The sequence below is a fragment of the Ochlerotatus camptorhynchus genome, unplaced genomic scaffold, assembly GCF_037179485.1.
Source record: "Ochlerotatus camptorhynchus isolate MF236.1 unplaced genomic scaffold, CSIRO-AGI_Acam_v1.1 ptg000035l, whole genome shotgun sequence".
Classification (NCBI taxonomy): Eukaryota; Metazoa; Arthropoda; class Insecta; order Diptera; family Culicidae; genus Ochlerotatus; species Ochlerotatus camptorhynchus.
The window spans coordinates 334,918-356,744 of NW_027040526.1; the positions used below are offsets into that span (position 1 = coordinate 334,918).

Below are 21,827 nucleotides of genomic sequence, written 5' to 3' on the forward strand. Positions count from 1 at the left end.
TTCCACAAGTTGCTCCTGTTGATGAAGCAGCTTCCTCACGTCGGCTTCCTTCCGTAAAATGTGCTGGCAGTCAGCACACATAGGCACCATGAATGCCGTGATGAAATGCTCCCGTTGTCGCTGTACTCCGACACAGGCAGCATGGTATTTTTTGTTGCAAAATTCGCACTTCCATAGAAAGCGGTCGTCGTTGATGCTGCATGATATTACACCGCACGGCATAACTGCTTATGTTTTAAATATTCGACGCGATACTATAAGGTACAAATGGCCAGCGAGACCCACACGCGTCGTTGTCGAAGTGTAAAAAAAAAATATATATATATATATATACAAATTACTTGCGGACCAAAATGCAAATGCGTCCGCGCCCGAAGACAGCTCCCTTATATTGTAGAGTGTGATGAACACAGCATTAAATGGAGAAGAGGTTGGATGAAGTTTCAAAACTTTATTTTGTTTCGACACCAGGGTCGTTTAATGTAGACAAAATAATATCGGAAGACTCTTCGTCCGTAAGATGAGAAATTGAAAACAATTACAGTTCCATTATCTGTCTACTATGAATGTCGCCTAGAAAGATCCATTTGGTTTGCTCATTCTATTATTGGGCAAACGCAATGATGCTTAAAAAATGTTCCCAAGCTCTACTTGAAAGTAAGTTGATGAAAAATGTTCGTGGACGTTTTCAGCAAAATTTCCTTCGTCCTTCCAAAAGCGTCATTCTCGTATAGTAATTAAATCAACAAAGAAAATCTCTCTTCGTCCAAATTCCTGTTATTACAATCAAGATTTCTTCCTCTTGGCTAGCCACGAGAAACTCGAAGCTTTCATCTTAGCCAAAACTGTTAGCTCCATTAAGAGCTTTCTTGAAGCATAAAAGCGTAGAAAACTTAATCCACCACGAGTACCATCGGTGTACTTTTGTCGTCACATCCATTAATTTCGGTTACGTCTGCCGAGATACGTCTCATGACCCAGATATAGCGCTCAAGAAAAAAAAAAGTTTCACTTTTATTATTCCGCTAAACTCGACTACCAAACATTCCGCTCGCTAATGCAATAAACATATAATACTGGAAACTCGATTACTTTCTTATTTTGCTCGTTCTTAGCCGGTCGATCAACCACGAAAATGTGCCCAGCAAAGGGCGGAACGAAACTTTAAATTAAATCGCTATTGATCAAATATTTTCCAACTTATCCAATTGCTTCCAAGCAATAATAGCGTAGCGCACTGCAGCAAACAAAAATGCATTAAATTGGCATCCCTTTCATTGCCAGGGAGAGAGAGAGAGATAAGTTAGAGAGGGAGGACCGGAGTGTGTGTTGTACGACTTAGAAAACGTGCTCGCAAACAGATTGAAAAGCTGCATTCTTCGGATGCACTTCGGATAGCATTTCGAATCGTATCGGAAGTTCCTGAATAAATTTTGACTGTAGCATTCGGTCACTCATGTCGGACCACGGTAACGTTGCAGCAGCGCTAAGTTTAAAATTTCGAAAACGGTCATTATGCAGCTTAGGGGGATTTGTTTCCCGTACTTACGGAGCAAACATTGGCAAGGAAGAAGTGCTTTTCGAGTGGAGGAAGAGCAATCTGCAATTGTGGCGAATTGGTGCATTAATTTAATGATATTCATTCGCATTGTATTCCTTTTCAGCTGGCTCACGAGAGAGTTCCGGCGCTCAAAAGTATTCAGTAATGGTGTTCGTCCATGGTGAATCGTACGAATGGAACAGCGGAAACCCATACGATGGATCCGTTCTTGCCAGCTTCGGGCAGATTTTAGTAGTTACAATCAATTACCGATTAGGAATATTAGGTTCGTATTTAGTACAGGTCCACAAAAAACAATTATTCATGTACAGAAAACCACCCGATAAGTCAAATGAAAACCTCATTCAATTAACTCTTCTCTTTATTACCACTCCTCCAGGGTTTTTAAATGCCAATATTGACCGGTTCTCGAAAGCGCCGGCCAACTACGGTCTGATGGATATCATCGCGGCACTCCATTGGATACAGGAGAACATCGAAGGCTTCGGGGGTGACCCGCGGAGCGTGACACTGGCCGGCCACGGGACTGGTGCTGCGTGTGTTCATTTTCTCATAGCTTCGGCTGCCGTGCCAGAAGGTAAGTTTATCGATTCATTTTTCTTTAATGATACTCCCAGGCATAATGTCCATTTATTTATGTTTCGATGGAAATTTATGAATGAGCAGCCCTCGATTTAATACCCCAGATTAATCCACCTAGCCGTTGTACGTGCCTAGGATGTATGGGTAAAGGTAGGCAAATTTAACTTTTCGATAATTTCACCGTAACCAAATGTCCGAATCTAGCCAAGTAATTAAACAATGTTTAAATGGAACTCCATACATATAATTATGAAATAATGGGATAAAAGTGTTAATACAGTGGGAAGTAATATTTATTTTAATCTCATCAATACGCATCTACATTAATTGGTCGCAGAAAAAATCGACAGCATTTGACATCGAAACTTCAACCGTCGATTTATCATGAATTGATAAACACCAATGCAAACCAGCAGCATCATCGGGTAAACAAGAATTTGACCTGATCGAGGGAGCAAAAACAAGCTCCGCTACGTGAACGATAGGCGCTTGACGTGTCTTTTCAAATGTTGATAACATATTTCAAACAATTAGCATTAATTGCTCCATTAAGCAATCCCTAGCCAAATCATTCAGAAATCGCCATAAATTTTCACTACCCTCTCCAATTTTGATGAAACTTTTCACATGTTTTCGGTAGGGAAGATTAACACTTTCTAATTTTTTTAATAACGTGTGATATAAACCATTGAACCAAATATGAGGAAGATCGAGAGAGATGCACTCCTGGACTGAGTAAATTTTGTTTCGATTCTCCTCTATTTCGAGCAGTTTCTTTTTAGGAAAAACGAGGAATATTTTACTCAGTCTATGAGTAACGCAAGTTTTTGCAATTTTTCACAAGGTTAATCAAACTTACAATCTAAGGTTAATATTCTTAAAGTAAACATATATGAGTTTCATAAACTCCAGATCGCGTCTAGCCAAAATATCCCGAACTAGAACTTTAGGTTGTCTACTTCGAGCCCGAAGGGAATCATAAAAATGTGATCTGACTCCACGATACTCCGCACACCTCCACCAAAGGATGTGAACAGCGTTCTGGTAACCTTATCCACATTCACAGAGATTGCTGACTCCCAACCCCACACGGAACAAGTGAGCGTTTACCGAATAGTGATTGGACATGAGGCGAGACATCATACGAGTGAAGTCTCGACCCACATCCAACCTCTTGAACCAAGGACACTTCGACACCTTAGTGATGATCAAATATAGCCATCGTCTCAAACACCCTTCACTCCATTTATTCTGTCAGCTGACTGACGAGTGACTGTTGACGGTAAATGAAGAAAAATTCATCGTAGGTGATTTGTCGATCGTAAATATCGCCTTCTATAGCGCCCACCTTATCAAGTGAGTCCGTCATCTCATTGCCCGGAATCGAGCAATGAGATGGGACCCATGCAAAGGTGATGACAAAAGATCCATCTGTGAAGAACGATCTTGCGGAATCAACTTGGCCAAACTTTGCAGTGTATAATGACGGAACAATCATGGAACGAAGATGTTCTGGGATTCCGCGAATCTCTTGCGTCATAGATAAATCAAAACTAACTGAACTGCCGAAGTCGAAAAAGCATACACGATGAGGATTATGCTGTGAAGGGCTGACATCCTGTGTTATGTACACGTAGTACAATGTCATAAAACGAGTTTGAGGGCTTAGCTCAAGAAGCTTCTCAAAGTTTGCAATCACCAGTGGGTTCATAATTTCACAACGGGTGAGGAGCCTGAGGGATAATTCCAAAAACCGATCAGAGAGTGGCAACAGAGCTAACACTTCAAGACTCGCCGTATGAGTCGAGTGCATGTATCCTAACGCGATACGAAGGCAGCGATACTGGATCCGTTCCAGTTTGATGATGTGCCGACTGAAAGCAAAAACTACCGTATTCTAAAACCGATAAAATCGTTGTCCGGTACGACGTTAGAAGATGTTGTGGATGGGCTCCCCACCACGGTCCGGTAATTGTACGGAGAAAATTGATCCTTTGTTGGCATTTCCGCTTCAGATACTCAATATGGGATCTCCAGGTGCATTTTGAATAGAACCAGACCCCAAGATATTTGAAAGACATGGAATGAGTGATCGGCTTACCCAAAAGTTGAAGCTTCGATTGTGCTGGGCTATGCTTCCTAGAAAAAACGACCAACTCAGTTTTCTCCGAGGAGAATTCGATACCTAGTTGGACAGCCCACGTCGACAAGTTGTCTAAGGTATCCTGTAAGGGTCCTTGCAGGTCCGACCCCTTTGGGCCTTGTCATAGACACTACGCCGTCATCAGCAAAATAAAATAAAAATCAAATTTTCAGCATCATATAGTTGTCTGTAGTTAAATTTTCAACGACATATCGTTTAATTTATTATGTTAGCTCATTCATGCATACAGTTAACGAGAAAATATAGCTTATATAAGAGCTTGAAATTTTTAAGGTTATAAAATATGATATCTTGAAAACTTAATTTAAAAATAATGAAAACCCTTTAAAACATAGAAGATATTGTAACAAACTTAAGCAGACATTCAATTCCAAAAGCAAGTGGTGAAAGATCGTAAGCAATGCTTGTACTAAATTGGGTAAATTAACCGCTCAGAACCGTTTTAAGCAGTCCATGCTGCTCATAAAAGTATAATTGTCCCATCATCTTGATTTCCTATTGATATGGGACAGTTATATTTTTATGGGCAGTACATATTTGTGTGGTATCATAAACATGTTAAAGGATTTAGGAAAACGAAAAAAAAATAATATTCATGTTCCAGTTTTGTATTTGTAAAATATTATGAAATAAATGGAATGCCAGTAAAAACATTAAGCAGATCATGAGCATTTCGTCTACAATGTGTAGACTTCTCGAGTCGAGTATTAGTACAAGACACTGAAGAATCAGAATTAACGTAATTAACACACCCAAAACTCGTTGCTCTTCGTCCAGTGATCATAGAATAGCGAGGAAATGACACGTTTGCATATTACAGTGTTATACTAAATTTAAAATGTATTGCTGAAAACTGATTAATTTGCTTGATAGCCCAAATTGAGGGGCTAGGCTTTATTTATATCCCGTAACCCTATAACATCTAATAAATGCTCCCATTAAAATGGCACAGCAATTCACATAAGAATTCATAAAACATGGCTTTTAACAGCCATATTGAGTCCTCAGAACTTCATTGGTGACACGTGGCATGTTATAGTTTGTAAAAAGTACCACAAAGTGGGACTAATTGCTATAAAACTGTAACTACAACTATTGTTATGCAAAGCGTGTTATAGTTTTAGTTAAAAAATGTAGCTGCTCAGAGAAGGAAAGAATAACTTACTAACTCCTACAAGTATGCTGGCAACCATGCGCATAAAAAAACATTCTCTTGTTTCCCCACAGAAATGCATTGTAAATGTAGATTTTATACCTACTTCGCTTTGCGGTAATTGAAAATTATGTCTGTAAATAAAATTGATATGCGCGGGGAAACATTCGGTGATACATTTCCCCCCGGTTTAGTAATCAAATGGCAGTATGCTATTTTACCAAGAGCAGTGTTGCGATTGTTCAATTTCAATTCACAAATACCTTTTAAAATGAGTGCATTGTCCGGTCTAATTGCGCAGTCCTCGAAAAAGAAGATAACGGGCTGTTTTGATGGAGTCATTTCTGTTAATTTTGCGCTTGTCAAAATTATCTTCATTTTGAGTACATGCATCCAAAATCATTGGTGGCATGCGAGTAATTTTATGCATTTTATTGTCTTCTAATTTATTCCATACAGCTGAGATAGAAATCCAACTCAGGGGAAAAAGAGAGCAGAATCTAATTTGAGAGGGGAAATGGCTCTAATCTTGGCCTATGGATCTAAGATTGGGCCTGTCGCTAAAAATCTGCTATTTTTCAATTGTATCTAGATGAACGCGTCATTGGGACGGTACTAATGGATATTTTTGGTCGCTATTGAAAATTTAGTCTATTGCTGAATTAATGTATGGGCTCAAATTAGCCATTACATCAATTAAACATTAATCCATTTCTCATACGTGAACAATTACTTTCAACAACGATTTCGCTCGTCTCACAACACATCCACGCAAAATAACTACCCCATCTGGTAAATCAAACTGTCAGATGGCGCAGTTAGTTTGCGTGGATGGGTGAGAAATCTACGTTTAAAGTATTTTTTTTAACATTGAAGATAAGCTTTTGTCCCATGCTTCTCCTGCTGCATAAAGTTTGTAAAATTTGTTGTTATTTAAATTTATATCGCAAAAAACAGATTTTTCGATGCAGTTTTCAGAACAGACATGCTAGACACACGCTGGGAAAAAATAATTTACAGCTGATATTCTCTATCTAATGATGACTTTAAAAACAATAGATAGCTTGTACTATTGACAGTAGCTACGGCCGGAGGTGGGGCACATCTATACATATCTGGATTCAAAATGATCGAAAAATCATACAGCTTTCCCCGGAAGAACGCGTTACCCACTGAGTTGCACTCACCGTTTTGTCTCGCTCTGATTTTCTGCAAGTGACTAGCTCTTCATTGACCCTACTCACATGCAAAAAATCAGATCGAATGGTTGAAACCCCGCCGAGAAAAAGCGGTGGGTGCAACTCAGTGGGTAACGCATTCTTCGAGGGATAACTGTAATTACATTACGAAACACTTTAATTTCAATTGATATCGCCTTGTTCACCACGTGGCTTGACACGTGGTACGATCGGTACGATGGGCGCTCCTGAAACTTTTGATTCTGAATTAAAGATCACAGATGGCTTTGACTCTGATGATGACTGTTAAGCTGTCATTTGCTCCCAGAAGCTGTTTAAATATCATTACCCCAGGAGTCCAAGTCTTCATAGTTGCTGGTTTCAATTAAACAACAACTGGAGTTCTCAATTGCAGTAACAGGTAATTCCTGAGATCGATGGTCATAATTATATTTGCATTTCCTTGCTTGTTCTCTAGGATTGTACTTTTCTTTAAGAAACGAAACTCCGCATCTGGTACTGCGTGAAAAATCTCCATGCCGGTCTACATCCAATCCTGTTCGGGATGTTCATCCAATGACTATGAACTGCCTTGCCATTTGCCTGCTGGTGATGAAGAGCAGAAGTTATGTGAGTGAAATTTAATTTTTTAATCATATTCTTCATCTCTTCGTAGACAAAATGTGTTTTTTTGTAATCACCAGCTGAGGAACACCTTAACTATTTTTTTCAAAATGAAAATACAGACTTCCCCCAATAAGATGCCACCCACTGAGGTGTACCCACCGCTTTTCCTCTGCAGGTATTCGACCAATCGGTCAGATTTTTTGCATGTGAGCAGTGTCAAGTGTGAACTAGTCATTTGAAGAAAATCAGATCGATTGGTTGAAAATTCACCGAGAAAAAGCGGTGGGTTCAACTCAGTGCGCGTCATATTATTAAGGGGAAACCTGCATACTGTATTCCTACGAAGAAGGCTTTAGAGACAAAGTTGCACCTACCGCTTTAGTTCTGCTGTTTTGTATCCAAACGGTGGCACTAATCACAAACGGTAAATCAGATATAGTTATGGATACAAAACAACCGAATTAAAGCGGTTGGTGCGACTTTGTTCCTACCACGTTATTTGGGGAGTAAGTAATATGTACATAGGCTATTGAACGGCTTGAACACAATCAGTCCCCCTCCTACCCCTTACCACAAGTATGGGTAAGCAATGCCAACGGTCGTTTTCTGCAGCTTGAAACATCAAAGCTTATATAGAGCACCGTTTGGTTATTTTCTCAAGAAACCCCGTGTGCTTGAAATGTGGTCTTGTGGAGACATAAGCAGTTCGATACCCTACATACATACTACATTCAACTTTCCCTTACTCGATATTTAAGGGGCCATGGATTTAGGGAGATATTGAGATACAGCATATTCGAAAAAAATTACAATTTCAAAATTCCCTCATGAGTTCATATAATGTGAATGTGATTTTAATATGAAATTGGAAATAATACCAAGTGTTTTATGTGCAGATTTTATAGTTCAATACATTTTTTTACGTTAAAATGCATATAAGATTTTAGGAAGCTGCACATTAAAATGCACATTAAAACTTTAAAATGCATGTTTTTTTATTTGGTTCTTCAATTTAATACATTTGAGGAATTGACGAAACGTAATGTTTAAGTTTAAATGAAAAATTTAAAAGAGAAAAATTCTTAGTGAAGATAACTAAAAATAAGCATATAAAGCAAAACTAACAAATTAGTCCAAAGGAAGGAAAAATTGCATACAAAGATAGAAATGTTGACCTATTCAATCAAAACTTGAAACCGTACATAAACTTTTCCTTAGGGTGCAAGCAGAACAAAACAAATAAAAAGCAAAGCATTAAGATTGGCCCAGTTTACAGATCGGTTTAATTGCTTTGAATCAGATTTGGTAAAACTGTACCATAAACCTCTCGGTTTAGTTTAATAATGAGGATATCAGCTACCCTCCAGTCCTGTACGATGATCCGATAATATCAAGGAAAGAGCGCTGAAGGGTCTCTCCACCGATACTTGGTTCAATGGTGTTGCCAACAATACCATGGCCACTGCGTGGAGTTTGGGATGCGTCTGTTTACGTTGTAACCAGAGCTGCCAAACATCGAAGTTGTGTTGCCGTCGTGGATCCACATCCATTGTTCTCAGCTGTTGAATAAACGATGAGGTCTTCGTAGATATGCCGGATTGGAGAGAACTACTCATAATCGCATAACAGTCCCATATGGATAGGAAATCAAGCAAAGATGAGACTGATATGCGATTATGGGCAGAGCACTTCCAAATAGCACTGTGATGAAGTCATCGAATTCATCGTTTGTCATCGATGGAATACTGCCATTGTTTGATGTAGTGGAGGTAGAGGTAAATTCCTATATTGTATCAAGCTGATGAATTGCTAAAAGTTCAAATATTGATGACAGTCGAACTGTTGTTAAATAATAATTACCTGAATTTATATTTTTTCATCTGCGTCGAGTATCTTAGAATAAAGATAATTAAATCTAGGGTCTATGTAGAGAGCTGCTTTAAAGGCCATAGACGATCCTAGGTTGTCCAAAAGGTTTGTCAAGCTAATTTTTTTTTGTTTATTAATTTATTTGGTAAGGCTCAACCGAATTAACTTTACAGAGCCGAGGATTCTTGGTCACTATACAATACATCTTAAAAATATAGTCAAATGGTACAGCACAATAAACACTTTATCTTCCGCTATCCAAAAAGCCTCCTCCATCAGAACTGGAGCCGCTTCCAGTAGTTTCATTGTATGGCAAATTGTTGTACGCCAACGAGGGTCACAGCGCGTCCATTGCAGCAATGGACGCAAAACGTGGTCAGCACTCACACATTCATCACGAAACGGTTGCTTTCCAAAGTCGACGACGCATCGACCGAAAGAACTGCTGATGAAGAACAATGAGGAGGACCACACAATGGTTGCTGCCGAGTAAACAGACGATCGCGTAGCACACATCGAGAGAGTGGTCTGCTTTTGTCGACAGCCGAGTGAACACTGAGTCAAGCTAATTGTTAGCTGGGAAATGAATAAATTTGATTGCATTTCGCGGACTTCACTGGTTGCCAATAGCCACTGTATGTAAAAATCACCAAGAGAAACATGCGCTGCTAGCATTTTCTTTGTAGCCAGATAAAGTGGCATAAAGGTTTGTTCATAATTGGTGATGAACTCCCAATGACTTGATAAGTATATAAGAAAGTTTAAAGCAAGAGATTGGGAATTTTGAAAACGTGATTTAAAATTTGTGGCAATTAAATTCTATTAACCATATACGTGGTTGAAACACTCAACTGGAATTCCCCATTTATTATTTTTTTTTTCAAAACATCTGAGCTACTATGTGAGAGCATTTACTTGGCATTTAAACTGTTACATATTATTTGATAGCTTTCTGAAAATGGTTTGTAGTATTTGCACATATTTCGGGAATCATAAATTATAATTGCATTAATAAATTAATTGGCTGCCCTTCCTAATCCTAAATTGAACACTTAATGTTGAATATCATTCTTCTTTGAGGAAACCAGATTTGGATGATAACACCAATAACACATTTATTTATTCTTAATATGTATCAGTATGCGCCAGTACCAGAGGACTAAAAATACTTCGCGCTGATGGCAAAGTTCCAATGCCGGATGGTATTACCTCATATGGTTTCTGATTAGCCATGGTCAAATATTTTACAAAAACGTGATTATTAGTTTACATACAAATTTGGGCCTCAATTAAAATTATTATACTTAATTGTTAAATGTTTGGTTTAAGAACATGTCAAATTTATTATGTTGCGTTGGGACGATATGAATTTTCTACTAGTTTCGAATCGAAGAGATAGGGAAACTGATTATTGATTATTTGTAAAATTCTTCTTAAATGAAAATTAATTGAAAGTATCATTTACACGAATCAAACAAACCACGTAAATGGATCGATGACTGTACCAAGTTCTGGAAACTGAGTAGCAAGTTCATAAAAAAATACTTTTATTGATAAACGAAGTTAGTCTTGTATTTTATGTTCCGATAACTTTAAGCAATTGCAGTTATCTCCTTGACGGACTCGTTAGACTTGTTAACAACCTCCAGTATAGCGAGCTGCAACGTGTGATCAAATTTAGTTTATCTTTGAACTCATGGCTCAGCAATTCCAAGAATTATTCATCTGTTCCTAGATTGAGTGTCATCGTCATCGTAATCATCCTGAGAAGCCATAGCAGATTGTTCGGTTATCTCCTTCTTCGATAGTTTAACAGCCGCAACCATGTTGGTGCCATTATCGCAAGTCACGGAGAATATTTGCATTCTATACACACCGTAGCTCTTGATAACCTTCATGATCTTTGATTTTAAACATTCCGCAGTCTGTCTTGCCTTAACCTCAATCATGCCTGTATTAAGTAAATAAAAGTGTCCTTATTGAGTCTAATAGGGGAAGTGGCTCTAACTTTGGCCTATGGATCTAAGATTAGGCCCATCGCTAAAAATCTGCTATTTATCAATTTTATATAGATGCACGCGTAATTGGGCCGGTACTTATGAATATTTTTGGTCGCTATTGAAAATTTAGTCGATTGCTGAATTTATGTATGGGTCCAAATTTGGGGCATTTAGGTCGACATTACATCCATTTTCCCTATATCATATTTTATCCATATTTTGAGCACTGTATATACATTATCAAACATATTCCAAAGCATTGGCATGATCACAGCTATCATGCATTTATGAATGTTTTTCATGTTTTATGATGTGTTTTTCATATTGACCCTATCTACCCTAAGTGTTGAATGGAAATGTTTTACGTGGGTATTGGGCTGTTATTGAAACGCCTAGGACCCTTTAACAAGATTCCTGAAGGCGCGGAACTATCGGATCACTGGTTATCGGATCAAATGGTTCTTGATTTCGCTTGAAATGACACATAGGATTTTCTGTGGGGCGGATCTTAGGTATGTTTTAATGTTCGAACCATTTAATGTCACCCCGGTAGCCTCACCAATCGGACCAAACCATTGCTGCAAGTCTTCCAATTCTAGGATTACCAGGGAAATATTGTGCAGTGAACAATCTTAATTACGGAATCAATGGACAGCTGCTGATGAATGGCTATTGGCCTCTTCAGAACAATCCTAGACCTTTTTCCTTCATTATGCCAACTTCTAGCGCTTTTTTGGAATGCTTGGCACGAACATGCTGGATAAAGTTCCCCGGATCATAGCTCGCTTGCTCGTACTTACAGATATTGCTGGGATCAATTATGCATTTGCCTTTTGAGCAATCACGTTTGACGAGTTCTGCCACAATTTCAGTCAATGTTCGATCACTTTGCCGATTTTTGAAGTTTATTTATTTATTTATTTATTTTGTCGTCAATCAGATGTAGACAATTTCTTACAAGTTACAAGTCATGTGTTAAAATTACGAATAGAATTAAAGTACTGCTTTAATCTGGTTTTTGTCATTATAAAATCAATAGCTTCACTATGTTTATTGTAAGCAGTCATAATTTGATTTAGTGGACCAAATTTGGCATAATTTGTGCGATAGTGATTTGTAGTAAATATATTTCGAGTTCGCAGTTGCCGAGAAGGTATGTAAAAATTAAGCTTTGATAACAGTTCTACTTAGTCAATTCGATGCGATACTATATCGTTCACAAACGAAACCATTGCAAATTCACGACACGCTTTCAATGTTTGAATGTTGATGAGCATGCAGCGTGCTTCATAAGATGGAAGAGGAAATCTTGTCCAACCTAATTTACGAAGAGAAAATAGTAAGAATTGCTTTTGCACTGATTCTAATCGTTCCTCATGCGTGAATGAAAAAGGTGACCAAACTATGCTGCAATATTCAAGTATTGATCTTACATATGAAATGTACAGTGATTTTATTGTATACGGGTCATGAAAATTGTAACTGAATCGTTTGATAAAGCCAAGCATACTATTTGCTTTGTTGATAATTGTATTATAATGATCAGTGAATGATAGTTTTGAATCAATTATAACTCCTAAATCTCTAACTCGTTCACACTTTTCTATTGCCTGATTTCCTAATACAATTGTATTTTCTGGTTTGTTTCTTTTTCTACTAATAGCTATTGATTTACATTTTTGAACGTTTAGTTGCAGGAGGCTTTTGTTACACCAAACATAGAATAAGTTTATTTAAATCTGGTATGTCTGTATATCTTCTTTATTTCTTATTTCTTGAAAGAGCTTCATGTCATCCGCATATATTAAAACTTTTATGTTTTTAAGAATAAAGGAGATGTCGTTTACAAATAAAATAAACAAAAGAGGGCCTAGATGCGAGCCTTGGGGGACTCCAGAAGTAACAGTAATAGGGTTTGATTTTTCACCTTTGAATTTAACTATTTGTTGGCGATTAGTTAAATATGACTCAAGCCATTTGAGAAGTCCAGGTTCAATTCCTATTTTTTGTAATTTGGTATAGAGTGCTTCTACATGGTTTCCATTATCCATTGCAACCAAAGAATAGTTGACGAATTCAAGTAAATTTGTATTAGTTGATCGTCCCTTGAAGAAACCATGTTGCATGTTAGTGATTCTGTTTTTGATCTGATTGAATAGTTTTTCATTGACGATCGCTTCGAAAAGCTTTGAGATACAAGAAATAATAGCAATTCCTCGGTAATTTTGTTTGTCAGATTTTTTGCCACTTTTGAAAACAGGCACTACAAAAGAGCTGTTCCATGTTTTTGGGAAGATTCTAGAATCTAGTGACATATTGAAAAGCCAGAATAATGGAGCTGTAAGTTCCAGTGCCAGGCTCTTCATAAATACTGGTGGAATTCCGTCTGGTCCGGAGCCTTTGGAAGCATCCAAATTGTTCAAAGTTGCCATAATATCCTGCACATTAACTTGTATATCACTAATACATTCTGGGATGAATTCAAAATAATCACGATCACGATCATCTTCTGAAAAAGAGGTGTAAATTTCTTGGAAGGAAGTAGCAAATAGATTGCAGATATCGGCTGCGTTGTCACCAACCGTTTAATTAAAATGCATTTTTGATGGAAAATTGCCTGATTTTAGTTTAGTTTTAACGTAATTGAAGAATTTTTTTGGACTAGATTTTATTTCGAGTTCGGTTCTTGAATTGTACTCCTCAAATGCAATATCAATTGTCATATTTAATGCATCGCAAATACGCAAATAGTTTGCCAAATTTTCATTAGTGCCTTGCTTTTTATAAGCCTTATGTGCCTTTTGCTTTCGATTTTTTAAGTTTATAATTCGACTGTTATACCAAACAGGATGTTTTGAGTTACTTTGACGTTTTCTTCTTTTTAATGGAACTTCTTCAAATATTATTTCAAATATTATTTTATAGAAGACGTCAACAGCATTTTCTTCATTCCTAAAAATCGTTTGCCAATTTATGTTACTTAATCTAAATTTAATATTTTCGTAATTTGCAGAATGATAATTAAAAACCTCTCCATACTCACAATCGTAGGGTTTTTTATATTCATGCACAAATAAAGAAAATTCGATTGCTGTGTGAAACGCTTCGTTTTTCCATAATGGATGAAGTGAATCGGTTACACAGAAATCTTCATGAATATTCGTCAATAACAGATCTAAATAGCAATTTTGCTGATTTTTTATATAATTTATCTGGTTAAGACCTAAACAAGCAGTTTTGTCAAAAATAAACTGAAGTGTTTCATTTTCCCCAACGATTGGAAGTAAAATAGTATCATTTTCAGAGTCTGGAATGAAGTCAATAGTACGTTGGTTGAAGTCTCCATAAATATGAATTTTAACTTCAGGCCGAAGACTAGCTGTAATTTCTTCAGCAATATGATAAAACTTTTCATATGTTTCTTTACGGGCATTGTTGGGGGGGAAATACACCGAGCCAAATATGTGTGTTTCACCAGCCATATGCACTTTCACCCATACATGTTCAAATTCTCTAAACTTTGTAGCTGCGATGATTTCAGCATTAAATTTTGTAGAAATAGCTATAAGAACTCCACCTCTTGACTTCTTTTCCGACGAATGCAAATCACGGTCCTCCCTAAAAACATTGTAATTGTTTCCGAATACTTCCTCACTTCTAACACATTCGTCCCAACTAGTTTCAGTACCCAAAATTATTGCAAAGGAGCAACCTACAATTTTTTTTATGGATTTCGTTCATTTTCAATGCACTTCTCATGCGATTGAAGTTTTGGCAATATACTATAATTTCACTTGACTCTAGTACTGCCTCAGTTGTAAAATTTGGTTGGCTTTGAACTAACGTATCGTTATAGCTATTAGTATAAAAACTATTTACCATTCCTTCAAGCTGTTCGGAATTCGTCAAATTGGATAAAATGTATTGTTCCTCGGGTTCGGTAGTGCTATGGTTGATTGCTTCCTCTACGAAGTGCGTCAATGGCGCCGAAAACACGAGTGTTGCGCATAGCATGCCTCACATGATGAAGTAGAAGCACATCCAGGTTTCGTCCAGTTGGGTTGATTGCCGTGATTAGGTTGAAATTCGTCAGGGTATGGATTCAAAATGTCTCCTCGCTGAAACTGTATGGGCCGGAGGCTGCTTGATGCATCGAACGTTGACTGTGGTGGCTTAGAGAATCTCTCTTTTGCTGCCGCTAGAAGAATCCTGTCCGGTGGGAGAAGGCGGTTGCGACCTCCGTCATTGTTGCAGTTATTAAGTCCTTTGCACTTTGCTTAGATCCAGATGTCCCTCGTTGATAAATTTTCGGAACTAAAACAGAATTTTGTTTGGTACCCGCAACTGTAATTTTCAGTGGTTTTAGATACTGACTGAACGCATCGAAGTTCTTTCAGATCTTCGACACTTTTGTGATAGCCATTTCAATCACTGCTCTAATAAAATGACGTAGACCTGGTTCATGAGTGAACACAAAACCGACACGAATGTGTGTATAAGTGAAAGAGATGCATGTAGTTAAGAAGAGATGAACGTGAATGGCAAGTATAAGGCCATGTGTACTGATGAGCCTTGACACTGAAAGAAAAACGTTTTCTGTGTTTCAATAGCCTATCGAAAAATTGCAACACTGACCAAGAACAGAATGCATCCCGTTGCCTCACCGTCAACCTGTCAGAACACAGAAATTCAGAGTAGAGGAAGGACATTACGCGCCATAAGGTAATATGACCTAAAACGTTTATAATGCGTTTTTCAAAACCAATTGAAGGGGTTTCCATCTAGAATTACTAAATAAACTACTGATATATCATTAGAAAAACTGTTCGTATCAATTATTCTTAGTGTAAACGAGAAAAAATGTCGTTGGTAATGTTACCCTGAAACGCGTATTGCACCCAATTCCCTAGGCGAACTAAGAGGTGGACGCCTGAGCTTTTCCACATTTATATCGCTGTGAAGCAACTGTAAACTCTAGAGGGAATTTATATCTATAACTGTAACCAGTTCGATTTTTTTTTTGCAACCTGGTTAAAATGTCATAGGGGAAATTGATGTAATGTTGGCCAAAATGCTCCTTTTTTGGGCCCATACGTAAATTCAGCAATGGAATAAATTTTCAATAGCGACCAAAAATATCCATCAGTACCGTCCCAATGACGCGTTCATCTAAATAAAATTGATAAATAGCAGATTTTTAGCGATGGGCCCAATGTTAGATCCATAGGCCAACATTAGAGCCATTTCTCCTAGCTTAAATAAATATATGCTTAAATTTTGTTTAGGTTTTATGATTTTTTATACAAAATTACACTTTTTTAAAACTCAATATTCTGCAAAATGTCAAATTGTTGGAGAATAGGCAATGTACATTTAAAAATTAAACATAACAGTTTTTTTAAACTCATTGAAAAATACAAGAAAATGAAAAATTAAAAAACACAGAAAACTTACCGGTTGCCATCAATTTTGATGGATAATTCATCTACTGTGTCATATTCCTTCTCAAAGAAATAATCACTGCTCGCACTGTCGTTTATTCTAAATTATCACCACACAAGTGTTGTCTCGGACGCGTTGGTGACGGTGTTTCTAACGACTTTGATTCATGGAATTCTCGTTGATGCCGTTTCATTTGACCCAAAGCAGCTTTTTTCTTTAAAAAAAAACCCTATTTAAAAAAACATAAAGAGACATTCAGACCAACACCATACAATTAACTTTGGAATAAACATTTGAGCAGTTTTCTCCTTGCGTATTCTATAGAACTTAACCGCACCACATAGACAGTTTTCCCATACTTCAATGTTTACATTCTCTGGCGTTCAAGGATCAGACGTAGCCAAGTTGCCGACTCGTATAGCATGTTGATTTGTGTATGTGCTTTTGGCAGTAATAAATGACCAACGGATAGTAGTTAATAAATTGCGAAAACCAATAAATTTCTCTCAGCGTTGATTGATTTTATTTTTGATATCTGCTGTGTCTTATTCTTCACACACTCAATTGCTGGTTGAATGATCGCCGATCGTTCAGTTACCTACCTATGTTTTCCTGACAAATCACACATTGGTGCTCTCAATTCAAGCTGAACATTGCATTAGGTTCAGCTTCTCTTCGTCGGCTTTTTCTTTGCATCCCCACGGCCAGGTATTCCCAGGATCGATGAAAGATGCTTTTATCTAGCATCTAGTACGACAAACACATCATGAAACGGTTATGTGCTCAAGTCATTAACGAAAGGGAAAATCGACAAAGAGAATCGATCAATGTTGCTTAGGACCTAATGCAAGTTCAGCTTTGTGAGAACATAATTCAATCTCAGTATGAACAAAGTTCATCCACATGATAAAAAATAATATAAAATTATCGTGTCGATTTTCAACTTGAATTTTGATCAGCATTCTCAACGATTATTCTAATACAGTAAGTAAGAGACTGTGATTTACTTGCGATTCTGGACCAGCATGCAGAGCGCATTTGTAAAATGAAACAAACTTTTCAAAAAAAGTTTACGGATTCGACAGTTTTAGTCGAGGCTATTTTCTTGCAAAATTCAGTTTTAGTTGTAAAAACAGAGATAATATATAATTGAATATCATTTAAATCCACGATGGTTTGTTAAGACGAGAATCGAAGCGCTTCATTAATATCGAACCGGGGACCTCATTTTGCAAGTCGAAACGAGATATTTTTCATACAAGCGTTTATACAAAAAAAAAAAATGCTTCGCTTCGACTTACGTAGTTTAGTTAGTTTAGCTTTATTATAGATACTACCAGGACCTGGTCGGTCGTTTCTTAGGTCGACTTGCGCTCCTGTTCGAACATTACATCTGTCGAATCAGGCAATCAGAAATTGACTTCTGACTTCTGAAACTTTCCCCTACATGATGCTTATGGTTTGCGTGGGTGGTCTACGCTTTGTAAAGAAAGGGCTAACATAGTTTTGTTTACAAAAGCTTATAGGCCCTTGACGGCTGAGAATCGGACGGAGAAAACTTGAAAAAAAAAACATTATTCATCAAAGCAGGTTTGAAAAAAAACTGTAGAATCACAGCAACCTAGGAGCAACTATAATGTCATAACTGATTACTTTGAAAAAATGTTCCCTCTACGAGATCAAGCTACTTCTAAAGAAGATATTTAATGAAATTTTCTAGAAAAAGTAAAGTGTCAGTGCTGCGAACAGAATCAAAAAGTGCTCTCCTGCTGGAACGATTGTTACAACGTGGGAACAGTTCCCGGTTACACCGTTTGCAACCAGGTCATCCACCATGAACACGACGTGTAGTATCAGTTGAATGGACCGAAAACGGAGATGCTGACCTACGTCGGTGCTCAGGTGACAACGAGATAATGCTGTCTCACGAATATGAACAGATTACGGGGCAGTTTACCTAGCCGAATCATGCAAAATTGACCAACAACGCCAAGCTTGGCATTCCTTGAGCTTGAATAGCTATTATACAATCACTTATGCTACTAAATCATTAAATGGAATTTAATTCATCCAAATCATTCCATTTTAGGTTGAATCTGGATTAAATGAAGCCAAAAAACATAAAACCATTCTGGAGTACATTAAGGTAGTAGTGTTTGGACCAAGCCAACATTTTCGTTCAAGGTGGTTATGAAACATGTTTTCAAAATAATGAATATTAACCCTTATTTGAAATCAGGTATGTTGCTATTTTATGCATTCTTCTAAGAAACTCTTATTGCGCGTAAAGATTGGCTTGAAATTACAAAAAAATATCTTTACACAATTATTTTGATATTTGTGTCGAGAGGATTTTTTTTTAATTATTATTGGGCAAAATTGGCCGAAGGGTTTCAGAATGATATGAAGTTTTGCTCACAGGCAGATTTTATAATTATATGAGCAAACATGTTTTCTTTGTAATTTTTTTTAAATTTTCATGCAAAGCTCATTTTATGTTTTATACAGATTGTTGAGCTAATTTCATTATAATTTACCAACTAATTTTTCAATCTACGATTAATTTTCAAAGTACATACGTGATGTTCGGGAAAATCCAAAGCCCTCAACTAAAATTTTCCGGAAAAATAAACCACCTAATTTTTTATAAAAGTTTTGTTCGTTCATACCAGTGCAGAGACTTGTCATTGTCATTGACAGACTTTTGCGCGATATTGACAAAATTGTTTTTCACATAGTCAATGATAGACTTGATCCTCAAAAAAATCTTTGTCAAAATCTCATTCATTTTTTCGTCAATGACAAAGATTCACCTGGTAACAGAAAGTGTAATTTCTTGCATTCTGAGACACATTATTGTTATCCAAGCGGTTCAGGACGTAGATGCTTATTCACTTTAATGGCTCCATGTAATTGTTTTGCTCAAGCCATTTAATTACATTTCAAATTTAGCTAATAAACAAATCAGCACATGTTCGTCACCAGGGTGCTTTCCATTCATTTTGGCTAAGAAAATGTTTTATGGAGTTATGGAATAATAAGATTATATGATAATATTTTGTTTGTGTAAGCAACAAGAAAATATTGTGAAGTTTGGGTCTGACGCATAATACCTGCCAATTTTGCTACATTAGCGTCGCAATAAGCGATTTTGTCATTTATCTCACCCACTCTTCGCTCTTCACTCTTCGCGAAGAGGCAATCCGGAAATCGCTCATTGTGACTCTGTTAAAGCTAAATTTGCATGTGTTGTGTGTCAAACATAAACTTGACCATATTTTCTTGTTACTTACACATACAAAATAATATCATAATATCTTATTATTCCATAATTTCATAAAACATGTTTTTCGCCAAAATGAATGGAAGGCACCCTGTTCGTCACTGACAATTGACATGGTTTGCCTTGACGATGACTGTTAGCTCAAACGAGTGACCAAAGCAGAATTTTGAGTATCACCGTGTATTGTCGAAATTTTGCAGCACTGGTTCATACAACCATATTAACTACCTGGGACCTGATACCCTTCGGCCCAAAACTGTCCGACAGTAAAAAACCTCTTCGTGCCATAAATTAAAACAAATTCCAACAAAACTGAATATCTACTTGCTCTTTTTTAACTAATGATCGGGCGATACAACAGATTATTGGAAGATACCAAACCTATTTTTACTCATTCATCTATTTTCGGCGCCTTCATCAGTGGACTAAAAATGCTTCGCGCTAATGGCAAAGTTCCTCTGCCGAAGAGTATTACCACAATGGTGTTTGGTTAGCTAAGATCAGTTTTTAACTGATACTTCTTAGATATGGAAAGCTAGTTTTAGTATCTTCTCCGTGACTGTTATTCTGGACCCGCATTTAGAGCGCATTTGTAAAATGATATAAACAAACGTTTAGAAAAAAAAATACGGGTTCGACAGTTATAGTCGAGCGTATTTTTTTTTTTTTTTGCAAAATTCAGTTTTAGTTGTAAAAAACAGAAATAATATACCTATAATTGAATATTATTAAAATCCACTATGGTTTGTTAAGACGAGAATTGAAGCGCTTCACTAATATCGAACCGGGGGCCTTATTTTGCAAGTCGAAACGAAAGACTTTTTCATACAAGCGTTTATACAAAAAATGCTTCGCTTCGACTTACGTTAGCTTAGCTTTATTATAGATACTTCCAGCACCTGGTCGGTCGTTTCTTAGGTCTTAGGAAAAGTTTTGATTGAGTAAATTTTTTCCATTGTTTTTATTTATTTATTTTTTTCGTTAACGACAGTTAAAATTTTATGATTTGATTAAAAATTTAGTCTTAGTTACGAGTTATTGGATAGCCCTTGTAGGGACCTAAAGCTAAGTGCTACAGTGACAATATCACATAATTAAGTTTTCCCAAATTGTTGTACAAACCCTTCATTTCGATGACTGTATGATTGCCGAAATGATACGGAAATGGGCTAGTGATGTGATATTGTTTATACAAGCTGAGCGTGGGGTCCTAGGTGACATTTATTGAGTCTCTTGATCGATTTGCTCCTTTGTTAATAACTTTGCTAAAAAACCGTTTCTTTTCGTGTTTTCCATTTAATGCGCTAGATAGTTAATAGCTGCACATATCGAACTAAATGCTGCAAATGGCTGAAAATGTCTTTTCTTGGCCGTGAGAATGCAGAGAGGGGATCGATGAAGAGAGTCTGTCGGTGTCGCTTGGGTCTTTGTGTTCCGCTTGTATTATTTTCTTTGTTTTATTGCTAATGTTACGGTTTTCTCTTTTTGTTGTTTTCTATGTCACATTACAAACCATGTCAAATGTATTACGGACCGAGCGCTCTTTCGGATGCTGAGCGGACTGTCATCTGGAAGGGTTGTGCACGAGAAACGATTTTAATCCCCCCAGTTTTGAAGACATTCCGGAGCGAGGATCCATTATCTTGTGTCAGAAGGATGATGGCATATCCAGAAACACAACACAAGAAGAGAAAGAAGTAGGATTGAAGGTTAACAAGGAGTACATGGGAACGTCGAAAACTGTAAGTATACTGCGATCTATTCTTGTATAAAACCTATTTTAAACCGGCTAGATCGTAGTCGTCGTCGTTGAGAAGCATAGTCATGCGAGGATTGCCAGATCCGTGATCACTTATGATAAAGCACACAAGGTTCTCAATATTGAATACATTGCACGGGTTGGGTCACACAGAGGGTTGATTAGATGTAAATTACTTTGAAACACCCGCATAAACGATAACCATAAGG

General features: G+C 37.1%; 1 protein-coding gene across 2 annotated transcripts in view; it reads left to right on the top strand.

The window, feature by feature from the left end:
- The window catches only part of Nlg3 (Neuroligin 3), a 199,656-nt gene that overhangs the window by 99,943 nt on the left and 77,886 nt on the right, over positions 1 to 21,827 (top strand). For both annotated transcript variants that reach the window (XR_010518351.1, XM_065231927.1), the window contains exons 3-4: positions 1,665 to 1,826; positions 1,941 to 2,138. Coding sequence is in view for 1 of the 2 variants with exons in the window: in XM_065231927.1 (XP_065087999.1) it covers positions 1,665 to 1,826; positions 1,941 to 2,138 (360 nt within the window). In the remaining variant the exon portion in view is untranslated. The remainder of the gene's footprint in view (positions 1 to 1,664; positions 1,827 to 1,940; positions 2,139 to 21,827) is intronic.